Source organism: Phasianus colchicus, chromosome 36 (genome assembly GCF_987193195.1).
Source record: "Phasianus colchicus chromosome 36, bPhaCol1.hap1.1, whole genome shotgun sequence".
In the NCBI taxonomy this organism is placed as follows: domain Eukaryota; kingdom Metazoa; phylum Chordata; class Aves; order Galliformes; family Phasianidae; genus Phasianus; species Phasianus colchicus.
In genome coordinates, this window is record NC_143471.1 from 849,901 (window position 1) to 872,610 (window position 22,710).

The 22,710-nt window shown below is 52.2% G+C and overlaps 1 protein-coding gene and 3 pseudogenes across 1 annotated transcript; 2 read left to right on the forward strand and 2 right to left on the reverse strand.

Annotated features, from left to right (window-relative positions):
• On the forward strand, window positions 1-4,562 carry LOC149913539 (uncharacterized; annotated as a pseudogene).
• Window positions 4,563-8,416: 3,854 nt separating this feature from the next.
• Window positions 8,417-10,707, reverse strand: LOC149913540 (sperm-associated antigen 4 protein-like). Its single transcript, XM_090129422.1, has 5 exons — window positions 10,680-10,707; window positions 10,003-10,115; window positions 9,431-9,598; window positions 8,982-9,068; window positions 8,417-8,552 (listed from the first exon to the last, which is right to left on the reverse strand). The coding sequence occupies exons 1-5, from the start codon at window positions 10,705-10,707 to the stop codon at window positions 8,445-8,447; spliced, it is 504 nt and encodes a 167-aa protein (XP_089985548.1). The 3' UTR covers window positions 8,417-8,444.
• Window positions 10,708-10,836: 129 nt separating this feature from the next.
• On the reverse strand, window positions 10,837-11,572 carry LOC149913541 (uncharacterized; annotated as a pseudogene).
• Window positions 11,573-18,173: 6,601 nt separating this feature from the next.
• On the forward strand, window positions 18,174-19,582 carry LOC149913542 (endogenous retrovirus group V member 2 Env polyprotein-like; annotated as a pseudogene).
• Window positions 19,583-22,710: the final 3,128 nt, after the last annotated feature.

The following is a 22,710-nucleotide window of genomic DNA, read 5'->3' on the forward strand; positions in this document are numbered from 1 at the left end:
ATGGAGGAAAAACAAACAAACAAAAAACTGATTGAGAAACAGAGATGGTAAGGAAGTTGGGGATAACAGCAGCTGTTACTGTCGCAGCACTAGAGTAGGGCGTAGGACCCAGGGATCCACTCAGAGATAGGGGGGTGGGGGGGCTGGAAGAGCCCGGGGAGGGCTCTGCCCCACTGCAATGAAAGTAATGTGTGAATTACTGAGAAAGAGGGAACCGCCTCTGGTTGCAAAAATGAAGGATGGGAATTTGGGAAGTTTACCCTAGCAGATCCACTGGTTAAATTACAGCTAGGGAAGCAGAATAAAGAGGTAAAGAGATTAAATTCAGTAGAGACAATTGAAGCTAAGTGTCAAGCAAGACCAATTGATGGAAAATTTTAAGTCTGGCTTTAACACAAACTGGGAAAAGCAATGTTGTACCCATAGAAGTTAGGTAAATCCTAAATCAGGTATACACAGGATTGTAGGCATCAGGAATGCCTGGCAGAGCCAAAAATGCAGCCCAATAAAAGTTAAGTTAAAGACGGGAGCCAGCCCAACCAGGGTAAAGCAGTGCCCTTTGAGGATACAAGACTGTAGGAGGATAAAAGAAATAATAAATAACTTTATGAATTTTGGATTATTAATTGGATAGAAATCCAAATAGAACACCCCAATCTTGCAAATGAAAAATTGGATGGCAAGAGCTATAGTTTGGTACAAGATTTGAGGGCAATTAATAGAAATGTTGAATATATACAACCAGTGGTGTATATCTTTATTAACCAAGTTAAGGAATAAGTAGGTGGGGTTTACCGTTCTGGATTTGAAGTACACCTTTTTCTGCCTGGTTTTGCCAAAGAAAGTCTAAAATTATTTGCCTTTGAATAGGAAAACTCCAATAAGGGAAGAAGGAAATAATAATAATAATAATAATAATAATAATAATAATAATAATAATAATAATAAAGATATAAGAAAACCTAGACAGTGTTACATAGGGTTGTGAGAACAGCCCAGTGATTTTTGAGAACTGGTCAACTTGTGAGCCTGAGATTTGGGTTCCTCCATCTCACAGTGGAACTTTACTGCAGTACGTGGATGCCACAGTAACCAAGGAGGACTGTGTACAGTGGACTGTGAGTTTGCTGAATTTCTTGATTTAAATGGCTATCAAGTTTCTCAACAGAAAGCACAACTGATCAAAGAGAAGGAAGCAATTTGCTGAACACCCAGAACACCAATGCAGAGCTGCCTCCAAGCCAGCAGTGTGCACTGCATGGAGGCTGTCTGTGCCAGTTGGTCAGACCTACAGGAGGAACCGTCGGACAACGCTGAGGATTCCTGGATTCATCGACAGAAGCAGTTTTGTGAGACAAGGAAACTGTAAGGCAGGACATGCAGCAACTGCTACTGACAAGGTAACTGAAGCAAAACCATCACCTGTGGGGACTTCCGCTCAGAAGGCTGAAATAACTGCCTTGACAAGAACCTTAAACATATGGACAGATGCTAAATATGCTTTTGGGGTGGTACCCACTCATGGTACCATCTGCAAAGAGCGAGGTTTTCTTACACACATGGAAAACAAATTCGGCATGATGTAAATCTACCAAAGAGCAGCATGGCTGTTATACATTGTAAAGGACAGCAGAAGAGTGACACTGTACAGGAAACTGGGAATATGATGGTGGATCAGGGGGCAGAACAGGCAGCTGAAGGAAAAGAAATTGGTGAACTGGCTTTAATTCCAGACAGTAAACTTAAAATATCTGAACCTTAATCAGAACCTATAAGATATTGTAGAGCGGATAGGAATCTAATTAATGATTTAGAAGGGAAGAGAGCAAGCTGACAGGTGGGTGCATACCCAGATGGACACATTGCTGTGCCCTTTATTATTTTATAGAAATCGGTTCTAAGGGAACATAATAAAACATATGGGGGTACAGACATCAGAAAGTAACTGTACAATCCTAGTACCAGGAACAGGGTGCAAGTGGGGCTTGTTGGGAAAGAGAATCTTTTAGGACAACAATTGTAAATTGATTTTTTTCAGAACTGCCAGGAAAAAGGAGGGTTTCGGTATATGCTGGTTCTAAGAAATACCCTTTTCAGGATGGCCAGAAGCATTCCCTTGCAGGACCAATAAAGCCAAAGAAATAACCAAGGTATTGCTGCAGGAGATTATACCAAGGTTTGGATGTCCTGCAACAATACCTTCAACCAGGGAACTCACTTTACTGCAGAGATTGTCCAATAGGTCAGTAAGCATTGGGAATAAATTGGAATTAAATCGCAGGTTGTAAAACTGGGCCAGGAAGCTGGACTACCCTGCCCACAGTTGTTGCCTTTGGCTCTCCTTAGGAAACCTAGAGCCAAAGAGGGGTTAAGTCTTTCAAAATACGGTACAAAAGGCCTTATGTTGTACAAACAGGATCTCTACCCAGGTAGGGAGTGAAATACCGAGCATGTGGTAAGTCTACAAGACTAGCGTCAGGAAATAGAGAAACTGGTTCTAGGAACTAGAGCCCAAGGCCTTGACGGCTTGATCCCTCAAATACAATGGGAACTGAAGTCAGCTGGACCCTTAAAATTGTGAATCCAGAGACAGTAATGTGGGCTCTTATAATTGTTAGAAATGTTAATTTGATTAAGTGCAGCATTTGATGTAAATGCTTATGTATCTCTGGTGGAAAACATCATTGCAAAGTGTACTTGTATCAGTAATTGTTTGGTATGTGGGCTCTGTACATAGGTGTATATATGTATATTTTGTCTTACACGTTGCAAGAAGATCCTGCACGAGATCAAACCAGAGAACAAGGCATGGCATGCTTGAGGAAGCGCCTGAAGAAGACGGTCCGACCACAGTGGACTGCGAGGAGAAAGGACCCCTCCGGCTAACAATTAAGAAAAATGGATAAACTGTGCATTGTAATTAACCTCATAAGATTTGCTTTAGCCTGGGAAGGTAGTAGCTACTCGGGCAGTGGCCCAAAATTTTAACCTAACAAATTGTTGGATATGTACGGCCCTCCCCAGAGCAGGGGGGGTGCCAGTCTATGGGGTAGTAGCGCTTAATTGGACAATTCCAAATTGGGTGCAACATGGGGAATGTAAGTATGGAATAGAGGATAAATTACAAAAGGGCCCCAAGTTTGATCTGTTGATTATTAATTCCTCTAAATCTATCTTTGTGGATAGGGAAAATTAGTGTGAAAGTCGGGTGGTAAAATTTAACAGGTATAGGATGTAGCTGGGAGTATGGGAATTCGAGAACAGTATCAGGACTCAACGAAACTACAAGGTGGAAGCAGGGCATAGGGTGCGATCCTAGCACAAGTGAAAATTCATCTTGGCCTACAGATAAGAATGTATTTGGGATTGTGAGAACGGGAACGTCTTTTACCCAACAAGAGGGTACGTCTAATCCATGCAGATTACCTTATGGATACTGGTGGTTATGTGGGGATGGGCAGGCACGAAAAGCACTGCCTCCCAATTGCATTGGAACATGCTCTGCAGGATACTTGGTACCTCAGACCACGGTGCATAAGGAAATACCACGGGGACTCTTGAGAACATCCTGGAGACGGGTGAGAAGAGTACTAAATCCTTTGGTGGAAAAACCCACTGGTTTCCACAGCTTTGTGAGATGGCTCATCCCATCTCTTGGAGTAAGTGAGCTGGAGAAAGCAATTGTTAATATTTCAGCCACTCTAAAGGTATGTTGTATTACAAAACAGAATGGCATTGGATCTCCTAACAGCCAAAGAGGGAGGGGTTCGTGTGATAATTAATCAGAGTTGTTGTGCTTATGTAGATAAGACTCAAGGGATAGAGACTGATCTACAGGCAATATGGGAGCACACTAAATTACTTCATCAGGTAACGAGGGATGATAGCTCATTAGGATTCACAGAATTGTGGGAAAAGCTTAACAGCTGGTTACCTAACTTTGCGTGGCTAAAGCAACTCTCTGTGGCTTGTATTATTATAATCATCTTGCTCTGTTTATGTGTGTTGCAATGAGATGTGCATTATGGATATGTAAAACTTCTGGGGATAGTTATGAGGAATGGAAAAAGCACAAGCTAAGGCAGAGAGTGGAAAGCGGGAGTTATTTCAAAACTTCCCTTTTCCCGAATGGAGCAATTTAGCAAAAGAATTTGCTAGGTTCAAGAAAAAGGGGGGAATTGAGTAAGGAGAGGACAAGATAAGGATTAACTCTTGTTTAGGAATGTAGCTAAGCAGGATGTGTGGTCAGATAAGAAGAGGACATCTGGAAACTGTTGCAACATTACACAAGGAATGGGTCAGGATCGGAATACTTCTGTCAGAGACAATGGGTCTTCTCACCATCAAAGGAGACCCCCACTGCTCATGGCGATAAGTCAGGAATGTCATGAATATGGATGCGAATTCCACTGATGGTCTATTCCTTCGGCCTGTATCTGTACCAAGCTTCTTCCTTACATTGGGCAAGATAGGTGGAAATATCCCCCTTGCACCCCGTGCCCGCGCAGCACTGATTAAAACGTACCTGCTTCATAATCTCACTTCGGCTTGTGGAGTCTGATTCCGCGAGTCAACCTTGTCAGAGAACGAAATCAGCTTCGCCAGACAGGACCTGCCTTCAGGAACCCGTGCTGACCGGGCCCGACCCTGTGCGAGCACAAGAACGACTGCTCAGAGCAGCAGCTGTGCAGCAACACCAACGGCACGAGAAAGCAACGCTGAGAGCCAAGGACATCTCCAGAAGGAAGAGAAAAGCGAGTCAAGTAAGCCGTGCCACGGCCGCGTGATAATGACCTGCAGGGCCGATTCTGCTCCCCATCCCTACCCAGCAGCACGAGGGGCTGCGTGCCCAGGGAACAACCAGCAAAGCCTGCAGGCAAAGAAGGCGCTGAGCACCTCAGCCTGATCCTGATCCTGATCTGCCCGACCCCTCCCCACCTCCCCAGGAGATCCCCGAGGGCTCTCCGTTCCCCCCCTCCCATCTTCCTCGGCCCCGCGGCGTCTCTGCGGTGCTCGGGGCTTCCGCTCGGCGGGGGCCGCTGCCCTGTGTCTCCCCGCCTCCCCCAGCCCGTGTATTTCGCTGCCCTCCGCCCCTCCCCCCGCTGCTGATCGCCCACCCCCCCAGTCCCTCTGTGTCACTGCCGGGGTTACACCCTCTCCCCGTTCCCCCCTCCCCTCCAGTTCCCCCATTCTGATCGCTATAGTCCTCTTCCACCCCTCTCTCCGTGCCGTCCCCATTCTGACCCCCAAGGTCCCCTTGACTGTCCCCGACCCCCCCGCTCAATCCCTCGTCCCTCCCCATTCTGATCCCCAGTGTCCCTCCCCCCCCTACTCATTCTGTTCCCTAGATTCCCCCCCTTTCCCAGTCCCCTCTGTCTGACCCATAGAATCCCCTCTCCTCCCCCCAGGTACCCCCACTCCATTTCCCCCATTCTGATCCCTAGAGTCTCCAACCACGCCCCAGTCCCCTGTATTTGACTGCCAAGGTCCCCTGTCCTCCCTTCTCCCCCCACCTCCTCACCCCTTTTTCTGACCCCTGTACCCCCCCGTGTGCTCTTCCCTGACCCCTGGAGTCCGTTCCCCCATTTTGACTTCTAGTCCCCCCAGTCGGACACCTTTTGTGTCCCATAGAAGCCCCTCACAACTCCTGGCTCTCCTCTCCCACTACTCCGTCTGCCCTCAGATGTCCTTTCTGCCTCGTAGAGACTCTGTTCACCTCTTTCCCCCACACAAGCCACTCAGTTCCCCCCAGACTCTCTTTCAACACCACTGAGACCTCATTCCCCTCTTTCCCCCTGCCCAGTGTCCCCCTAAGGTCTGTCCCCAGACTCCCTTTACACAGCATGGAAGCCTCAGTAACCCCTGTTTTCCTCCCACAGCCTCTCCTATCCACTCCTGGAGTCGTGCAGAAGAATCTGGAGATGTCCTAGAAGGGTCTGGGGGTGCGCAGGGGGTCCCCCGGTGGGTGCTGGGGGTCTTTGGATTCATACAGAAGGGTCTGGAGATGTCTTGGAGGGGTCTTGGAGTTGTCCAGGGGGTCCCCAGGATGGTCCTGGAGGTCCATTGAAGGATCAGGAAGCTCCCAGGATGTGTCCAGGAGCTCTGAGGAGCCACTGGGATGTCCCAGTAGAGTCTGGTAGGGTCCAGGGAGTTCTCATGTGGGTCTGATGTTCTCCAGTGGTCCTGGAGTCATCCAGAAGGGTCTGGGGATGTTCCAGAATGGTCCTGTAGGGTCTAGGGAGTTCTCAGGTGGGTTCAAAGGGTCCTGTTGTCTTCTGGAAGGGTCTGGAGATGTTTCAGAGTTGTCTTGTGGTGTCCAGGAAGGTCCTGGAGTCATCCAGAAGGGTTGGAGATGTCCCAGAGGGGTCTCTGGGAGACCAGTGTGTCCCCAGGGGTTCCCGGAGTCCGGCAGAGGTCTCCAATGGGGATTTTGAGGACAACCTCACATAGCGACACGTTCTCGCTCTGCTTTGTCTCCGTGGGATCGCCCCCAAAAATGTCTGCTTCCCTTAAAATCAGTACTGTGTCAATTTAGTTGTATTTTTTTCCGCACTTCCTTTCAGAAATGGATGGTTCTCACCAAATCCCCGTGCAAAGCCCCACGGAAACATCTCCCCCCAGGGCCTCAGGGTGACACCGGGACAACCGCCCGTCCCCGAAGTTCTCACTGTCACTGTAACCATGGAACCTGGGGCCGTACCAACCCGTCTACCTCGAGAGCCCCATCAGCGCTCTGCAGCTCCTGGAGCTGGGTGATGCTGTCACCCTGGCTGTCCATGACCGTCCCACGCTGTCCCCCCTGCCATGGTGGCACAACTGCAGCGCGGTGCCATCCTCATTGAAGAGGTGACAAGGACAGGTACAGGGAGGGGGTCTGGGGACAGTCGGGGACACGTGGGGTCTGGTGTGGGTGTGACATGGGGTCGCTGGTGTCACTGTGGTTGGGTGTCACCTTCACTGGACGATATTGGGTGTCTCTGAGTGTCACTGCCTTCAGGTGGGCCGGGCTTAAGGTGCTGCTCTGCCTCGGCCCCGCGGCATCTCTGCGGTGCTGCTCTGCCTCGGCCCCGCGGCATCTCTGCGGTGCTCGGGGCTTCCGCTCGGCGGGGGCCGCTGTATTTGACTGCCAAGGTCCCCTGTCCTCCCTTCTCCCCCTTTTTCTGACCCCTGTACCCCCCTGTGTGCTCCTTCCTTACCCCTGGAGTCCTTTCCCCCATTTGACTTCTAGTCCCCCCCAGTCGGACACCTTTTGTGTCCCATAGAAGCCCCTCACAACTCCTGGCTCTCCTGTCCCACTCCTCCCTTTGCCCCCAGATGTCCTTCCTGCCTCGTAGAGAGTCTGTTCACCTCTTTTCCCCACACAACCACAGGGCCAAAGGGTGTGCCCTATTGCTATAGGGGGTGGGATATGGGATTGGGATTGACAGGTGGGAGATGGGGTTGGGATGTGGGATTGGGAATGAGGTTTGGAATTGGAATTGGCATGTTGGATGTGGGATTGGGATGTGAAATTTAGGATTGGGGTGTGAGGATGTGGATATGGGATGGATACGGGATGAGTTTAGGATGGAGATGGGATCAATATGGGAAGAACATGGGATGGATTGGGGATGGGATATAGATATGGGATGGGACTGGGATGAGAATGCATTGGGGTAAGTATATGGAATGGACATGGGATGGATGTGCGGATACGGATTTGGGATAGATATGGATATGGGGTACGGGATGGGGATAGGATGTTGGGGTCAGGTAATGACATGACAACAGTACAGCGCGGACAATTGTGGGGGTACTTTCTATTTATTGGCACAGCACAGCCTGGAAAGCCCCGGTTGATGTCAGCCATAGTTCTCTGGCTGGCAGATGATGCCCCCAAACCCACACGCCGGGGGTGCTCCCACCTCCTGACTGATGGTGGAGAGAAGTGGGAGGGCAGAGGTGATGCTGGGGGGGGCAGGGGGAAGAGGGGAGCTCAGGGGCCTGCTGTGCCTGTCCTACTTCCCCCAGGCAGTGGTTTTACAGGTGTTGCATGGTGCCCCCCCCATGGGTGCCGCTCCCACCTCTTGATGGATGACAGAGAGGAGTGGGAGGGCAGAGGTGGTGCTTTGCTGGGGGCTGCAGGGCCAGGTATCCTTCTCCCTGGCATTCTGGGTGGTTTTCTGGGTGTTGGATAATGCCCCCAAACTGGGTGTTGGATAATGCCCCCAAACTGACAACCTGGAGGGACCGCTCCCGACCCCTGAAGGATGGATGGTGCTGGGGGACGGGGGTTGGTGTTGATGCCCCCGCTCTGCAGAGCCTGGGCTGGTGGGCTGTGGGGGCCGCGGCGGGGGCAGCAGAGCCCGGCTGCTGTCAGGCCTGGCAGGGGCCGCCCTGGTGGTGCCATGCGGCCGCTGGGCAGTGGTCGTGATTATTGCCTTTTAAGAAATCTCTGCTGTCTTTTACAAATTTCCATGAATTTCCACTTGGTACACACAGGTGTGTTCTGCGTTTCCCCAGTTGCTCCGCACCTCCAATTTGACACGGCCGAAGGCTTTGCGGGGCTCCTCCTGCCAACACAAAGAGGAGAGGCTTCGTGACGCACATGGGAAGAGCCACGGCGCATCCGCACAGCTCCCTTTGCCAGCTGCCCAACTCTGGCTTGCTCTGCTCCGCTCCCTGGGCTGCCGGGGGATGCCAGAATGGCACTGCTGATGGAGGAAGGCAGCTGCACTGCTCCCTCCCACCAGCAATCGCCGCTCCACACCCACAGGGAGACAGTTTCCCTCCCACAGCGCCTTCCCGTGCTGCTCTCTCTGCCCTAGCAGAAAGAATAATTGCTTCCAAATTGCTGGGCTGCCTCGTCTGTCTTCCCCGTAGGAGTCAGCCGCGTTGGAGAACAGAGCAGAGCCTGGCTGATCAGGCAAACCCTTTCTTGCCAGGACTTGCAGGCAGCCCGGCCTTCCTGCCTGGCAGCCTGGCGCACGCGCTTGCCGTACCTGCACGTGGAAGGTCTGGGCGATGTCTCCGTCCACGTCATAAACGAATAACCCCAGGAGAGTTTCACTTTCATCCTCATCCAGTCCCTGAAAGGCAAGAGATGATTTCGGTCACATTTAGGCAGGCAGTGTGAAAAGGAACCCGTCGAGGCCAAAGGTGGGAGCCCTTCCCCCCTCCTCGGTTCTGGCAGGATTGGAGCACAAAGGAGGGTGAAGCTAAGTCGGGGCACGTGGAGCAATAGCTCCTAGCTGCTCGGCCACGAAGAGCAGCAGAGGCCTCCAGAGATGTGTAACCACCCCGAGGGTCTCCGTCCCTTGGGCAGGATGCCGCGCTCTGCAGCAGCCCACCACAGCTCTCTGGGAGCTGCCACCGCTATGGGGTCTTCTGGGGCTCTATGCCAAAGCTTTTCCCCGGGGCCCTCCAGAAGAAGCAGCAGGCAGAGACTTACCAAGACAGCAAACTCTCTGGGGGCACTGCTGACTTCCCCGGAGGGAGAGACCGCCTTGGAGATGTGCCAGATGGTGAAAGCTGTGGGCCAGATTTTCTCCGGCAGCCGGATGACCACGTGGCCCCGAGATCCTTGGAAAGCCCAGCAGTTGCCAGGAGAAATATCGGGCTGAAATGAGAAAGACGCGTCTCTCAGCGCTGAGGCAAAGAGCTGCCAGAGCTGGCTGTTGGGCAAGGAGCACAGAGCTTGCCTTCTCTGTGGGCTGCTGTTCTCCTCGTAATGCAATGCTAGTCAAGGGACGGGAGGGGAATGTGCAAAGGTTTGGACAACAGCTCTGGAGTCAACCGCCTTTCCCTGCTCGCCCAGAGCCACAGGGCAGCCCTCCCAGCATCTGTCGGCCCATCACCTATCTATAACCCATCCATCACCCATCGGCCGTAGCGCTGGTGCCAGTAATGTGGGGAAGAGTGTGGGCTGAGCAGTGCAGCTGGGCCAAGGAAATTGCTGCGCGCTTGCTCCTGCAGCCAGAAGGCAAGGCAGTGAACACACAGCCACCATTTCTCCTGCCATACCTTCAAGAGCGTCTCGGGAGGCTTGGCGGCGGAAAAGAGTGGAGAAAGCCAGCGGTTCTTCCAGCCTTTCCCACCAAAGCTCTTGGATGTCCTCTCTGCATCAACAGTGGCACCTGAAATAAGGATGGGAAGACGTGCACTGGGGCAGCCCAGAGATGAGCTGAAGGAGTGAATGCTCATTCCTGAAGCTCTGGGTGGGGCTCTGCGGTGCAAAATCCCTCCCGCTGTGTCTGGGAACTGTTGAGTCCCAGCCTGAGCCACTGATTGTGCACCTGGGGAAAGGAGCCGCTCAGCCCTAGGAGCACAGGTGAAGGCTTTTTAAGTTCTCAGAGAGGGGAGATTCAGATGGGATGTCAGGAGGAAATTCTTGACCGGCAGTGGGCGGAGAGGCCCTGCAATGTGCTACCCACAGAAGCCATGGATGGAAGCCATGGATGGAAGCCCCATTCCTGGAGGCGATGGAGACCAGGTGGGATGGGGCCCTGAGCACCTGATGGAAAGGGTGGCAGCCCTGTCAACGGCAGGCAGTTGGACTGGGATGCTCTGTAAGGTCCCCTCAGACCTCAGCCACTCTGAAACTCTATGAGATAACTCTGACAGAAAGCAGAGCTTGGCAGGTGTTGGGGAGTGCCAGACGCAAAGCTGAGGGCAGTGAAGCTGTCCGTCTGTCTACATACCCATGGTTTCCAGAGCCCAGTTGGGCATCCAGACGCCGTTTTCCATGACTTTCTCAATGGCGTGCTGTGTCAGATGCAGAATTTCCTGGCAACAAATAGGGAATGGAGAGACAGCAGTGAGCACAGATGCAGAGGAGATCGGTGTGAGCAGGGAGTCCTATCCAAAAGCTAGGGGAGGGCTCCATGTCTTTCCAGAAATCCGGCAAGACCTTCCACAAAGCGTGCCTTGATGAGCCGCGGGACTCCAGAGCCACAACAAAGATGGACCTTGGGCTCTGCCTGACCCCCCTGCTGCCAGCCTCGTGCCATCTCCAGAACAGCCTGGGCAGCCAGAGCACAGAGCTGTCTCTGGCAAGGGCTGAGAGCAAACAGGAGGGAGCAGCACCATTACCTCTCTTCAATCCATTGATCCCGTTCTCTTGGAGGACATCAAGCACTGACTGGATAATCAGGTCCTTCCCGGACGATAGCTGAGTTTTTCATGTTCAGCTCCCGCCTCTTCCCCGCCAGCCAAACCTTTGAGCTCCTGAAGGCAAAGGCAAAGAGTCTTGTTCGGCACTGCTCAGCCCGCAGCTCAAAGCTCCATTGCCACGAGGTGAAGGGTCCTGGGGCTTTGTGCCCTTCCTTATCCCCCAGCCCCTTTCATTCCTTCGCTTTGCCCAGGGCTGCCTTCCCCCGTACGGATGGCAAAGGCTGGAGCCCTGGACACGAGGCGAAGGCGTGCCAAGAGCGCGCAGCCAGCTGAGGCCACGCTACAGACAAGGTGCGGGGCAAGGAAGCGTTCTTACCCCAGAGACGGGAGCTCACGCACAGGCTCTGCTGACGCCACCTGGAAGAGAAAGGCATTCCATGGCAGGAAGTGCACGGAGCACGGCCAGGGCTTCCAAAGGAGCTTCCCAGGGAACCGCTGGCAGAATTTCCTGCTGCTTCCCAGCGGTTTGCAGAGCAGCGCTGCCCAAAGTCGGGCTCTTAAGCCCTCCCCGTGCTGCAGAGCATCTGCTGCTTCTCCGTTTGCTTTCCCAGCCCCTCCACACTCCCCAGTGCCAGGGATGGGCCAAAGGCCCATTCTTCTCACGCGCTGCCGCCTTCAGCCCGAGCTCCGAGCTGGGCACTGGGAAGGTGCTTCCACACCCGAAGCGCACCCTGCTGCCAAGGCGACCCCAGCCCGGCTCAAGGTCCGCCCTCCACCTGTAGGTAGTGAGGGTCTGGCGCCCGGAAGATATCGCGTTGTACAGGAAGACAGGGTCCCTCTCCCGATAGCCGATAGCGTTCAGTGCCCAGGTGATATAAGGCCGTTTTTCCCGCCAATAAACGCCATTTGCCGTCTACCACATTGGTGTCAGTGAGCTGATGGACCGAGCGACCTGGGATTGGTCGCCGTGCCGTTCCCGAACCAGGTCGCCACGCCTACGATAGGCAATAAGTGGTGCCGAAACCCGGGATTGTCACCTGGATGGGTGAACGGCAGCCGGAGCGGCCGGACCAGCCTGGCGGGGAAGACGCTCCCGGACCAACAAGGAGGATGGAAGTCCTTGTGAAGGTCGTATCACAGTTAGATAAGCGGTGGGGTATCGATCGTAAGCCCAAAGATTTTACTCTCACTATTGCGAGGCTTTTGCAAATGAGGGTCATTGACCAGCCGGTGGATATTCTCCACCCCGAAGTGTGGGGTAAGCGCACTAAAGCGTTAACTGAGGAGACGATGTCCTCGGGCTGTGAGAGAAGCCTAGAGTCGTGGGGGAGAGTCGTGCGGGCCCTGCGCAGGGCCATGCAGGAGCGGGAGACCTGGAGGGCGGTGGAGAGCCGTTTGTTGGCCACCCCGGGACTGGGAGTCGGGGCGGCCACGCGGACTTTGCACCCCTCTGACGGTGATGATGACATGTCCTCTCAGTCGAACCCCGACCCGCCCACGGAGGGACAGAAACGAGCGAAGTCCTTCTGGGGTGGGTTAATCGAGGAGGCCAGGGCTGCCGCGGGGAAATCAGAGCCCGAGGAAGTGTGGGCTCGACCGCCCCCCTATGCGCCCCAAGATGGCGCCGAGCCAGAAGAGGGAGGGCGGGGGGAGGACGCCCTTGGCGGGAACATCGAGGAGGTGTTAGATAAAGGCGGTGGGAGCGACCGGGAAGGTGAGGGCAGCGTGAGTGAAGGGTGGAAAGCCAATCAGAGCGGCCGTCTGAAGAAATGCCGCTGTGGGGCGAACATCCCGCCGAGCAGAGGGCGGGACGAACCAAGAGGGAGGGAACGGCCTGCCCGCAAGGGAGGCGGGCGGGGCCGGAGCCTAACAAAGAGGTACGGGAAACCGGAAGTGGCCGCTCAGTCGGGCTCTGACTCCGGATCAGACAGTGGCTGGGACGAGTGGTTCGCAATTGACTTAAACTCAGAGGAGGAGGGAATGAATACGAACAGAGTTAAGAGCCGAAATATTCCCATCCAAATTAAAGAGAAACCGCGAGGGGGCGAAATCCCTCTTACAGACTGGAGGAAAATAAAGATTGCATGCGCCGACTGGGCCCCATCGGCCGCACTAGCGTTCCCGGTCCGGGTGATGGATGGGGGACAGAGGGTCCACTCGCCGATAAACCCTAGGGATATACAAGCAATTGTTAAGGCAATTGCAGATAAAGGGCTTCACTCAGCTATGGTCTCCACCCTTATAGATGGTGTTGTTGGGGGAGACGATATGCTCCCATTTGACAAAAAACAAACCTGTAGACTAATTTTTGACGGAGCCCTGCTGTTAAAATTGTTAAGCCATCGCCATGGTCCACCATAAGACAAAATGAAAGGGAGAGCTTTACACAATTTGTAGATTGCCTCCAGGCAGCAGTCGACTCCTCGACCCTGCCCGCGGAAGCGAAAGGCCTGGTTGCCACCAAGGCAGCCCACAAGAGCGCGCCGCTACCAGAAGTCCACGGAGCTGCTGATCCGCAAGCTTCCCTTCCAGCGCCTGGTGTGCGAGATCACGCAGGACTCCAAGACCGACCTGCGCTTCCAGAGCCCGGCCGTAGGCAAGCGAGGCCTACCTGGTGGGGCTCTTCGAGGACATCCAGCTCACCCAGCGCACCCGTGGGGAGCGCGCCTGAGGCCGCAGCTCATCCCCCTTTTCTTCCTATTAGAAAAGACTAACATCATGTTGGTAGAGCACCAACAACTGTTATAAGAATGTTCTTGTTCAGAGCACCTTATGTTTTCTATTCGAGTTTTCTATTGAAGATTGTTTTATTCAAGTTTTCTACTGAAGATTGTTATCTATTGTTATATTTTACCTAATTTAATTGTGCATAGGGAGGGGGGAAATGTAGGTAGTGAGGGTCTGGCGCCCGGAAGATATCGCGTTGTATGGGAAGACAGGGTCCCTCTCCCGATAGCCGATAGCGTTCAGTGCCCAGGTGATATAAGGCCGTTTTTCCTGCCAATAAACGCCATTTGCCGTCCACCACATTGGTGTCAGCGAGCTGATGGACCAAGCGACCTGGGATTGGTCGCCGTGCCGTTCCCGAACCGGGTCGCCACGCCTACGATAGGCAACACCACCTCAGCAGCAAGGAGCCCGTGGCCAAACTCCCGTCCCTGCAGAGGCAGAAGGGCAGAGCTTTGGCCTCTGCCGCACACCGCGGCACTGACCTGCGGGACGTCGCTTCTCCAAGCTGCCAATATCCAGAGGAAGGCTCCAGCTGTGGGGGACATCAGTCGGGACAGGCCGTTAGTTTGCTCAGAGCGCTGTGAGCCCCGCAGCCCCGTTTTCCTCCTCCAGACCCAGCGGGGACACGCCGTGCGGGACAGTCCCGCTCCCCAGCTCTGCTGGGGTGGCTTTGGGTGGGGAACGCTCACCAGAAAGCACTGCTAGAAGCAGGACGGGGCTCCTCCTTCCCCTCTCTTGGGCGACGCCTTGCCTAAGGGAGAGATCAGACAGCGGTTATCACGGCCCAGAGCGGGAGCAGGGCTGTGCCCACGGCAGGGGATTTGGGGCCGCCCGGCTGCAGAAAGCCCGGCAGCACGCGCTGCTCCTGGCTTCCCCTCCCTGCATTCTGGGCCCTGCCGCACCCACCTGCCCAGCTTGTGAAGGGGGAAGTGAGAATAGCCTCTGCTGAGGTCTAGGAAACCCGAAATCCCAGTGTTAGCACTGGAAGCCGCTGGAGAGGAGGAGGTAAAACTGAAATATGATGTTAGTAGTTTATGTAACGATGAGAGTTTGGAAAGCGAAAAGTTTGGGAAGGACACAGGCTGAGGAAGGCAAGGATGAGCAGGGTGTGACAGGGATGTAGAGGTGAGCGATATGGAGGAAAAACAAACAAACAAAAAACTGATTGAGAAACAGAGATGGTAAGGAAGTTGGGGATAACAGCAGCTGTTACTGTCGCAGCACTAGAGTAGGGCGTAGGACCCAGGGATCCACTCAGAGATAGGGGGGTGGGGGGGCTGGAAGAGCCCGGGGAGGGCTCTGCCCCACTGCAATGAAAGTAATGTGTGAATTACTGAGAAAGAGGGAACCGCCTCTGGTTGCAAAAATGAAGGATGGGAATTTGGGAAGTTTACCCTAGCAGATCCACTGGTTAAATTACAGCTAGGGAAGCAGAATAAAGAGGTAAAGAGATTAAATTCAGTAGAGACAATTGAAGCTAAGTGTCAAGCAAGACCAATTGATGGAAAATTTTAAGTCTGGCTTTAACACAAACTGGGAAAAGCAATGTTGTACCCATAGAAGTTAGGTAAATCCTAAATCAGGTATACACAGGATTGTAGGCATCAGGAATGCCTGGCAGAGCCAAAAATGCAGCCCAATAAAAGTTAAGTTAAAGACGGGAGCCAGCCCAACCAGGGTAAAGCAGTGCCCTTTGAGGATACAAGACTGTAGGAGGATAAAAGAAATAATAAATAACTTTATGAATTTTGGATTATTAATTGGATAGAAATCCAAATAGAACACCCCAATCTTGCAAATGAAAAATTGGATGGCAAGAGCTATAGTTTGGTACAAGATTTGAGGGCAATTAATAGAAATGTTGAATATATACAACCAGTGGTGTATATCTTTATTAACCAAGTTAAGGAATAAGTAGGTGGGGTTTACCGTTCTGGATTTGAAGTACACCTTTTTCTGCCTGGTTTTGCCAAAGAAAGTCTAAAATTATTTGCCTTTGAATAGGAAAACTCCAATAAGGGAAGAAGGAAATAATAATAATAATAATAATAATAATAATAATAATAATAATAATAATAATAATAAAGATATAAGAAAACCTAGACAGTGTTACATAGGGTTGTGAGAACAGCCCAGTGATTTTTGAGAACTGGTCAACTCGTGAGCCTGAGATTTGGGTTCCTCCATCTCACAGTGGAACTTTACTGCAGTACGTGGATGCCACAGTAACCAAGGAGGACTGTGTACAGTGGACTGTGAGTTTGCTGAATTTCTTGATTTAAATGGCTATCAAGTTTCTCAACAGAAAGCACAACTGATCAAAGAGAAGGAAGCAATTTGCTGAACACCCAGAACACCAATGCAGAGCTGCCTCCAAGCCAGCAGTGTGCACTGCATGGAGGCTGTCTGTGCCAGTTGGTCAGACCTACAGGAGGAACCGTCGGACAACGCTGAGGATTCCTGGATTCATCGACAGAAGCAGTTTTGTGAGACAAGGAAACTGTAAGGCAGGACATGCAGCAACTGCTACTGACAAGGTAACTGAAGCAAAACCATCACCTGTGGGGACTTCCGCTCAGAAGGCTGAAATAACTGCCTTGACAAGAACCTTAAACATATGGACAGATGCTAAATATGCTTTTGGGGTGGTACCCACTCATGGTACCATCTGCAAAGAGCGAGGTTTTCTTACACACATGGAAAACAAATTCGGCATGATGTAAATCTACCAAAGAGCAGCATGGCTGTTATACATTGTAAAGGACAGCAGAAGAGTGACACTGTACAGGAAACTGGGAATATGATGGTGGATCAGGGGGCAGAACAGGCAGCTGAAGGAAAAGAAATTGGTGAACTGGCTTTAATTCCAGACAGTAAACTTAAAATATCTGAACCTTAATCAGAACCTATAAGATATTGTAGAGCGGATAGGAATCTAATTAATGATTTAGAAGGGAAGAGAGCAAGCTGACAGGTGGGTGCATACCCAGATGGACACATTGCTGTGCCCTTTATTATTTTATAGAAATCGGTTCTAAGGGAACATAATAAAACATATGGGGGTACAGACATCAGAAAGTAACTGTACAATCCTAGTACCAGGAACAGGGTGCAAGTGGGGCTTGTTGGGAAAGAGAATCTTTTAGGACAACAATTGTAAATTGATTTTTTTCAGAACTGCCAGGAAAAAGGAGGGTTTCGGTATATGCTGGTTCTAAGAAATACCCTTTTCAGGATGGCCAGAAGCATTCCCTTGCAGGACCAATAAAGCCAAAGAAATAACCAAGGTATTGCTGCAGGAGATTATACCAAGGTTTGGATGTCCTGCAACAATACCTTCAACCAGGGAACTCACTTTACTGCAGAGATTGTCCAATAGGTCAGTAAGCATTGGGAATAAACTGGAATTAAATCGCAGGTTGTAAAACTGGGCCAGGAAGCTGGACTACCCTGCCCACAGTTGTTGCCTTTGGCTCTCCTTAGGAAACCTAGAGCCAAAGAGGGGTTAAGTCTTTCAAAATACGGTACAAAAGGCCTTATGTTGTACAAACAGGATCTCTACCCAGGTAGGGAGTGAAATACCGAGCATGTGGTAAGTCTACAAGACTAGCGTCAGGAAATAGAGAAACTGGTTCTAGGAACTAGAGCCCAAGGCCTTGACGGCTTGATCCCTCAAATACAATGGGAACTGAAGTCAGCTGGACCCTTAAAATTGTGAATCCAGAGACAGTAATGTGGGCTCTTATAATTGTTAGAAATGTTAATTTGATTAAGTGCAGCATTTGATGTAAATGCTTATATATCTCTGGTGGAAAACATCATTGCAAAGTGTACTTGTATCAGTAATTGTTTGGTATGTGGGCTCTGTACATAGGTGTATATATGTATATTTTGTCTTACACGTTGCAAGAAGATCCTGCACGAGATCAAACCAGAGAACAAGGCATGGCATGCCTGAGGAAGCGCCTGAAGAAGACGGTCCGACCACAGTGGACTGCGAGGAGAAAGGACCCCTCCGGCTAACAATTAAGAAAAATGGATAAACTGTGCATTGTAATTAACCTCATAAGATTTGCTTTAGCCTGGGAAGGTAGTAGCTACTCGGGCAGTGGCCCAAAATTCTAACCTAACAAATTGTTGGATATGTACGGCCCTCCCCAGAGCAGGGGGGGTGCCAGTCTATGGGGTAGTAGCGCTTAATTGGACAATTCCAAATTGGGTGCAACATGGGGAATGTAAGTATGGAATAGAGGATAGATTACAAAAGGGCCCCAAGTTTGATCTGTTGATTATTAATTCCTCTAAATCTATCTTTGTGGATAGGGAAAATTAGTGTGAAAGTCGGGTGGTGAAATTTAACAGGTATAGGATGTAGCTGGGAGTATGGGAATTCGAGAACAGTATCAGGACTCAACGAAACTACAAGGTGGAAGCAGGGCATAGGGTGCGATCCTAGCACAAGTGAAAATTCATCTTGGCCTACAGATAAGAATGTACTTGGGATTGTGAGAACGGGAACGTCTTTTACCCAACAAGAGGGTACGTCTAATCCATGCAGATTACCTTATGGATACTGGTGGTTATGTGGGGATGGGCAGGCACGAAAAGCACTGCCTCCCAATTGCATTGGAACATGCTCTGCAGGATACTTGGTACCTCAGACCACGGTGCATAAGGAAATACCACGGGGACTCTTGAGAACATCCTGGAGACGGGTGAGAAGAGTACTAAATCCTTTGGTGGAAAAACCCACTGGTTTCCACAGCTTTGTGAGATGGCTCATCCCATCTCTTGGAGTAAGTGAGCTGGAGAAAGCAATTGTTAATATTTCAGCCACTCTAAAGGTAATAGAGAACGCTACTGCTGATGCAGTCAAAGCATTACAAGTTGAGATTTCAATGCTTAGTAAGGTTGTATTACAAAACAGAATGGCATTGGATCTCCTAACAGCCAAAGAGGGAGGGGTTCGTGTGATAATTAATCAGAGTTGTTGTGCTTATGTAGATAAGACTCAAGGGATAGAGACTGATCTACAGGCAATATGGGAGCACACTAAATTACTTCATCAGGTAACGAGGGATGATAGCTCATTAGGATTCACAGAATTGTGGGAAAAGCTTACCAGCTGGTTACCTAACTTTGCGTGGCTAAAGCAACTCTCTGTGGCTTGTATTATTATAATCATCTTGCTCTGTTTATGTGTGTTGCAATGAGATGTGCATTATGGATATGTAAAACTTCTGGGGATAGTTATGAGGAATGGAAAAAGCACAAGCTAAGGCAGAGAGTGGAAAGCGGGAGTTATTTCAAAACTTCCCTTTTCCCGAATGGAGCAATTTAGCAAAAGAATTTGCTAGGTTCAAGAAAAAGGGGGGAATTGAGTAAGGAGAGGACAAGATAAGGATTAACTCTTGTTTAGGAATGTAGCTAAGCAGGATGTGTGGTCAGATAAGAAGAGGACATCTGGAAACTGTTGCAACATTACACAAGGAATGGGTCAGGATCGGATTACTTCTGTCAGAGACAATGGGTCTTCTCACCATCAAAGGAGACCCCCACTGCTCATGGCGATAAGTCAGGAATGTCATGAATATGGATGCGAATTCCACTGATGGTCTATTCCTTCGGCCTGTATCTGTACCAAGCTTCTTCCTTACATTGGGCAAGATAGGTGGAAATATCCCCCTTGCACCCCGTGCCCGCGCAGCACTGATTAAAACGTACCTGCTTCATAATCTCACTTCGGCTTGTGGAGTCTGATTCCGCGAGTCAACCTTGTCAGAGAACGAAATCAGCTTCGCCAGACAGGACCTGCCTTCAGGAACCCGTGCTGACCGGGCCCGACCCTGTGCGAGCACAAGAACGACTGCTCAGAGCAGCAGCTGTGGAGCAACACCAACGGCACGAGAAAGCACCGCTGAGAGCCAAGGACATCTCCAGAAGGAAGAGAAAAGCGAGTCAAGTAAGCCGTGCCACGGCCGCGTGATAATGACCTGCAGGGCCGATTCTGCTCCCCATCCCTACCCAGCAGCACGAAGGGTGGGTGATCGGGGGGCAGCGGGCCGGGCTTAAGGTGCTGGGGGGCCGCGTGCTGCTCTGCCTCGGCCCCGCGGCGTCTCTGCGGTGCTCGGGGCTTCCGCTCGGCGGGGGCCGCTGCCCTGTGTCTCCCCGCCTCCCCCAGCCCGTGTATTTCGCTGCCCTCCGCCCCTCCCCCCGCTGCTGATCGCCCACCCCCCCAGTCCCTCTGTGTCACTGCCGGGGTTACACCCTCTCCCCGTTCCCCCCTCCCCTCCAGTTCCCCCATTCTGATCGCTATAGTCCTCTTCCACCCCTCTCTCCGTGCCGTCCCCATTCTGACCCCCAAGGTCCCCTTGACTGTCCCCGACCCCCCCCGCTCAATCCCTCGTCCCTCCCCATTCTGATCCCCAGTGTCCCTCCCCCCCCTACTCATTCTGTTCCCTAGATTCCCCCCCCTTTCCCAGTCCCCTCTGTCTGACCCATAGAATCCCCTCTCCTCCCCCCAGGTACCCCCACTCCATTTCCCCCATTCTGATCCCTAGAGTCTCCAACCACGCCCCAGTCCCCTGTATTTGACTGCCAAGGTCCCCTGTCCTCCCTTCTCCCCCCACCTCCTCACCCCTTTTTCTGACCCCTGTACCCCCCCGTGCGCTCTTCCCTGACCCCTGGAGTCCGTTCCCCCATTTTGACTTCTAGTCCCCCCCAGTTGGACACCTTTTGTGTCCCATAGAAGCCCCTCACAACTCCTGGCTCTCCTCTCCCACTACTCCGTCTGCCCTCAGATGTCCTTTCTGCCTCGTAGAGACTCTGTTCACCTCTTTCCCCCACACAAGCCACTCAGTTCCCCCCAGACTCTCTTTCAACACCACTGAGACCTCATTCCCCTCTTTCCCCCTGCCCAGTGTCCCCCTAAGGTCTGTCCCCAGACTCCCTTTACACAGCATGGAAGCCTCAGTAACCCCTGTTTTCCTCCCACAGCCTCTCCTATCCACTCCTGGAGTCGTGCAGAAGAATCTGGAGATGTCCTAGAAGGGTCTGGGGGTGCGCAGGGGGTCCCCCGGTGGGTGCTGGGGGTCTTTGGATTCATACAGAAGGGTCTGGAGATGTCTTGGAGGGGTCTTGGAGTTGTCCAGGGGGTCCCCAGGATGGTCCTGGAGGTCCATTGAAGGATCAGGAAGCTCCCAGGATGTGTCCAGGAGCTCTGAGGAGCCACTGGGATGTCCCAGTAGAGTCTGGTAGGGTCCAGGGAGTTCTCATGTGGGTCTGAGTGGTCCTGGAGTCATCCAGAAGGGTCTGGGGATGTTCCAGAATGGTCCTGTAGGGTCTAGGGAGTTCTCAGGTGGGTTCAAAGGGTCCTGTTGTCTTCTGGAAGGGTCTGGAGATGTTTCAGAGTTGTCTTGTGGTGTCCAGGAAGGTCCTGGAGTCATCCAGAAGGGTTGGAGATGTCCCAGAGGGGTCTCTGGGAGACCAGTGTGTCCCCAGGGGTTCCTGGAGTCCGGCAGAGGTCTCCAATGGGGATTTTGAGGACAACCTCACATAGCGACACGTTCTCGCTCTGCTTTGTCTCCGTGGGATCGCCCCCAAAAATGTCTGCTTCCCTTAAAATCAGTACTGTGTCAATTTAGTTGTATTTTTTTCCGCACTTCCTTTCAGAAATGGATGGTTCTCACCAAATCCCCGTGCAAAGCCCCACGGAAACATCTCCCCCCAGGGCCTCAGGGTGACACCGGGACAACCGCCCGTCCCCGAAGTTCTCACTGTCACTGTAACCATGGAACCTGGGGCCGTACCAACCCGTCTACCTCGAGAGCCCCATCAGCGCTCTGCAGCTCCTGGAGCCGGGTGATGCTGTCACCCTGGCTGTCCATGACCGTCCCACGCTGTCCCCCCTGCCATGGTGGCACAACTGCAGCGCGGTGCCATCCTCATTGAAGAGGTGACAAGGACAGGTACAGGGAGGGGGTCTGGGGACAGTCGGGGACACGTGGGGTCTGGTGTGGGTGTGACATGGGGTCGCTGGTGTCACTGTGGTTGGGTGTCACCTTCACTGGACGATATTGGGTGTCTCTGAGTGTCACTGCCTTCAGGTGGGCCGGGCTTAAGGTGCTGGGGGGCCGCGTGCTGCTCTGCCTCGGCCCCGCGGCATCTCTGCGGTGCTCGGGGCTTCCGCTCGGCGGGGGCCGCTGTATTTGACTGCCAAGGTCCCCTGTCCTCCCTTCTCCCCCTTTTTCTGACCCCTGTACCCCCCTGTGTGCTCCTTCCTTACCCCTGGAGTCCTTTCCCCCATTTGACTTCTAGTCCCCCCCAGTCGGACACCTTTTGTGTCCCATAGAAGCCCCTCACAACTCCTGGCTCTCCTGTCCCACTCCTCCCTTTGCCCCCAGATGTCCTTCCTGCCTCGTAGAGAGTCTGTTCACCTCTTTCCCCCACACAACCACAGGGCCAAAGGGTGTGCTCTATTGCTATAGGGGGTGGGATATGGGATTGGGATTGACAGGTGGGAGATGGGGTTGGGATGTGGGATTGGGAATGAGGTTTGGAATTGGAATTGGCATGTTGGATGTGGGATTGGGATGTGAAATTTAGGATTGGGGTGTGAGGATGTGGATATGGGATGGATACGGGATGAGTTTAGGATGGAGATGGGATCAATATGGGAAGAACATGGGATGGATTGGGGATGGGATATAGATATGGGATGGGACTGGGATGAGAATGCATTGGGGTAAGTATATGGAATGGACATGGGATGGATGTGCGGATACGGATTTGGGATAGATATGGATATGGGGTACGGGATGGGGATAGGATGTTGGGGTCAGGTAATGACATGACAACAGTACAGCGTGGACAATTGTGGGGGTACTTTCT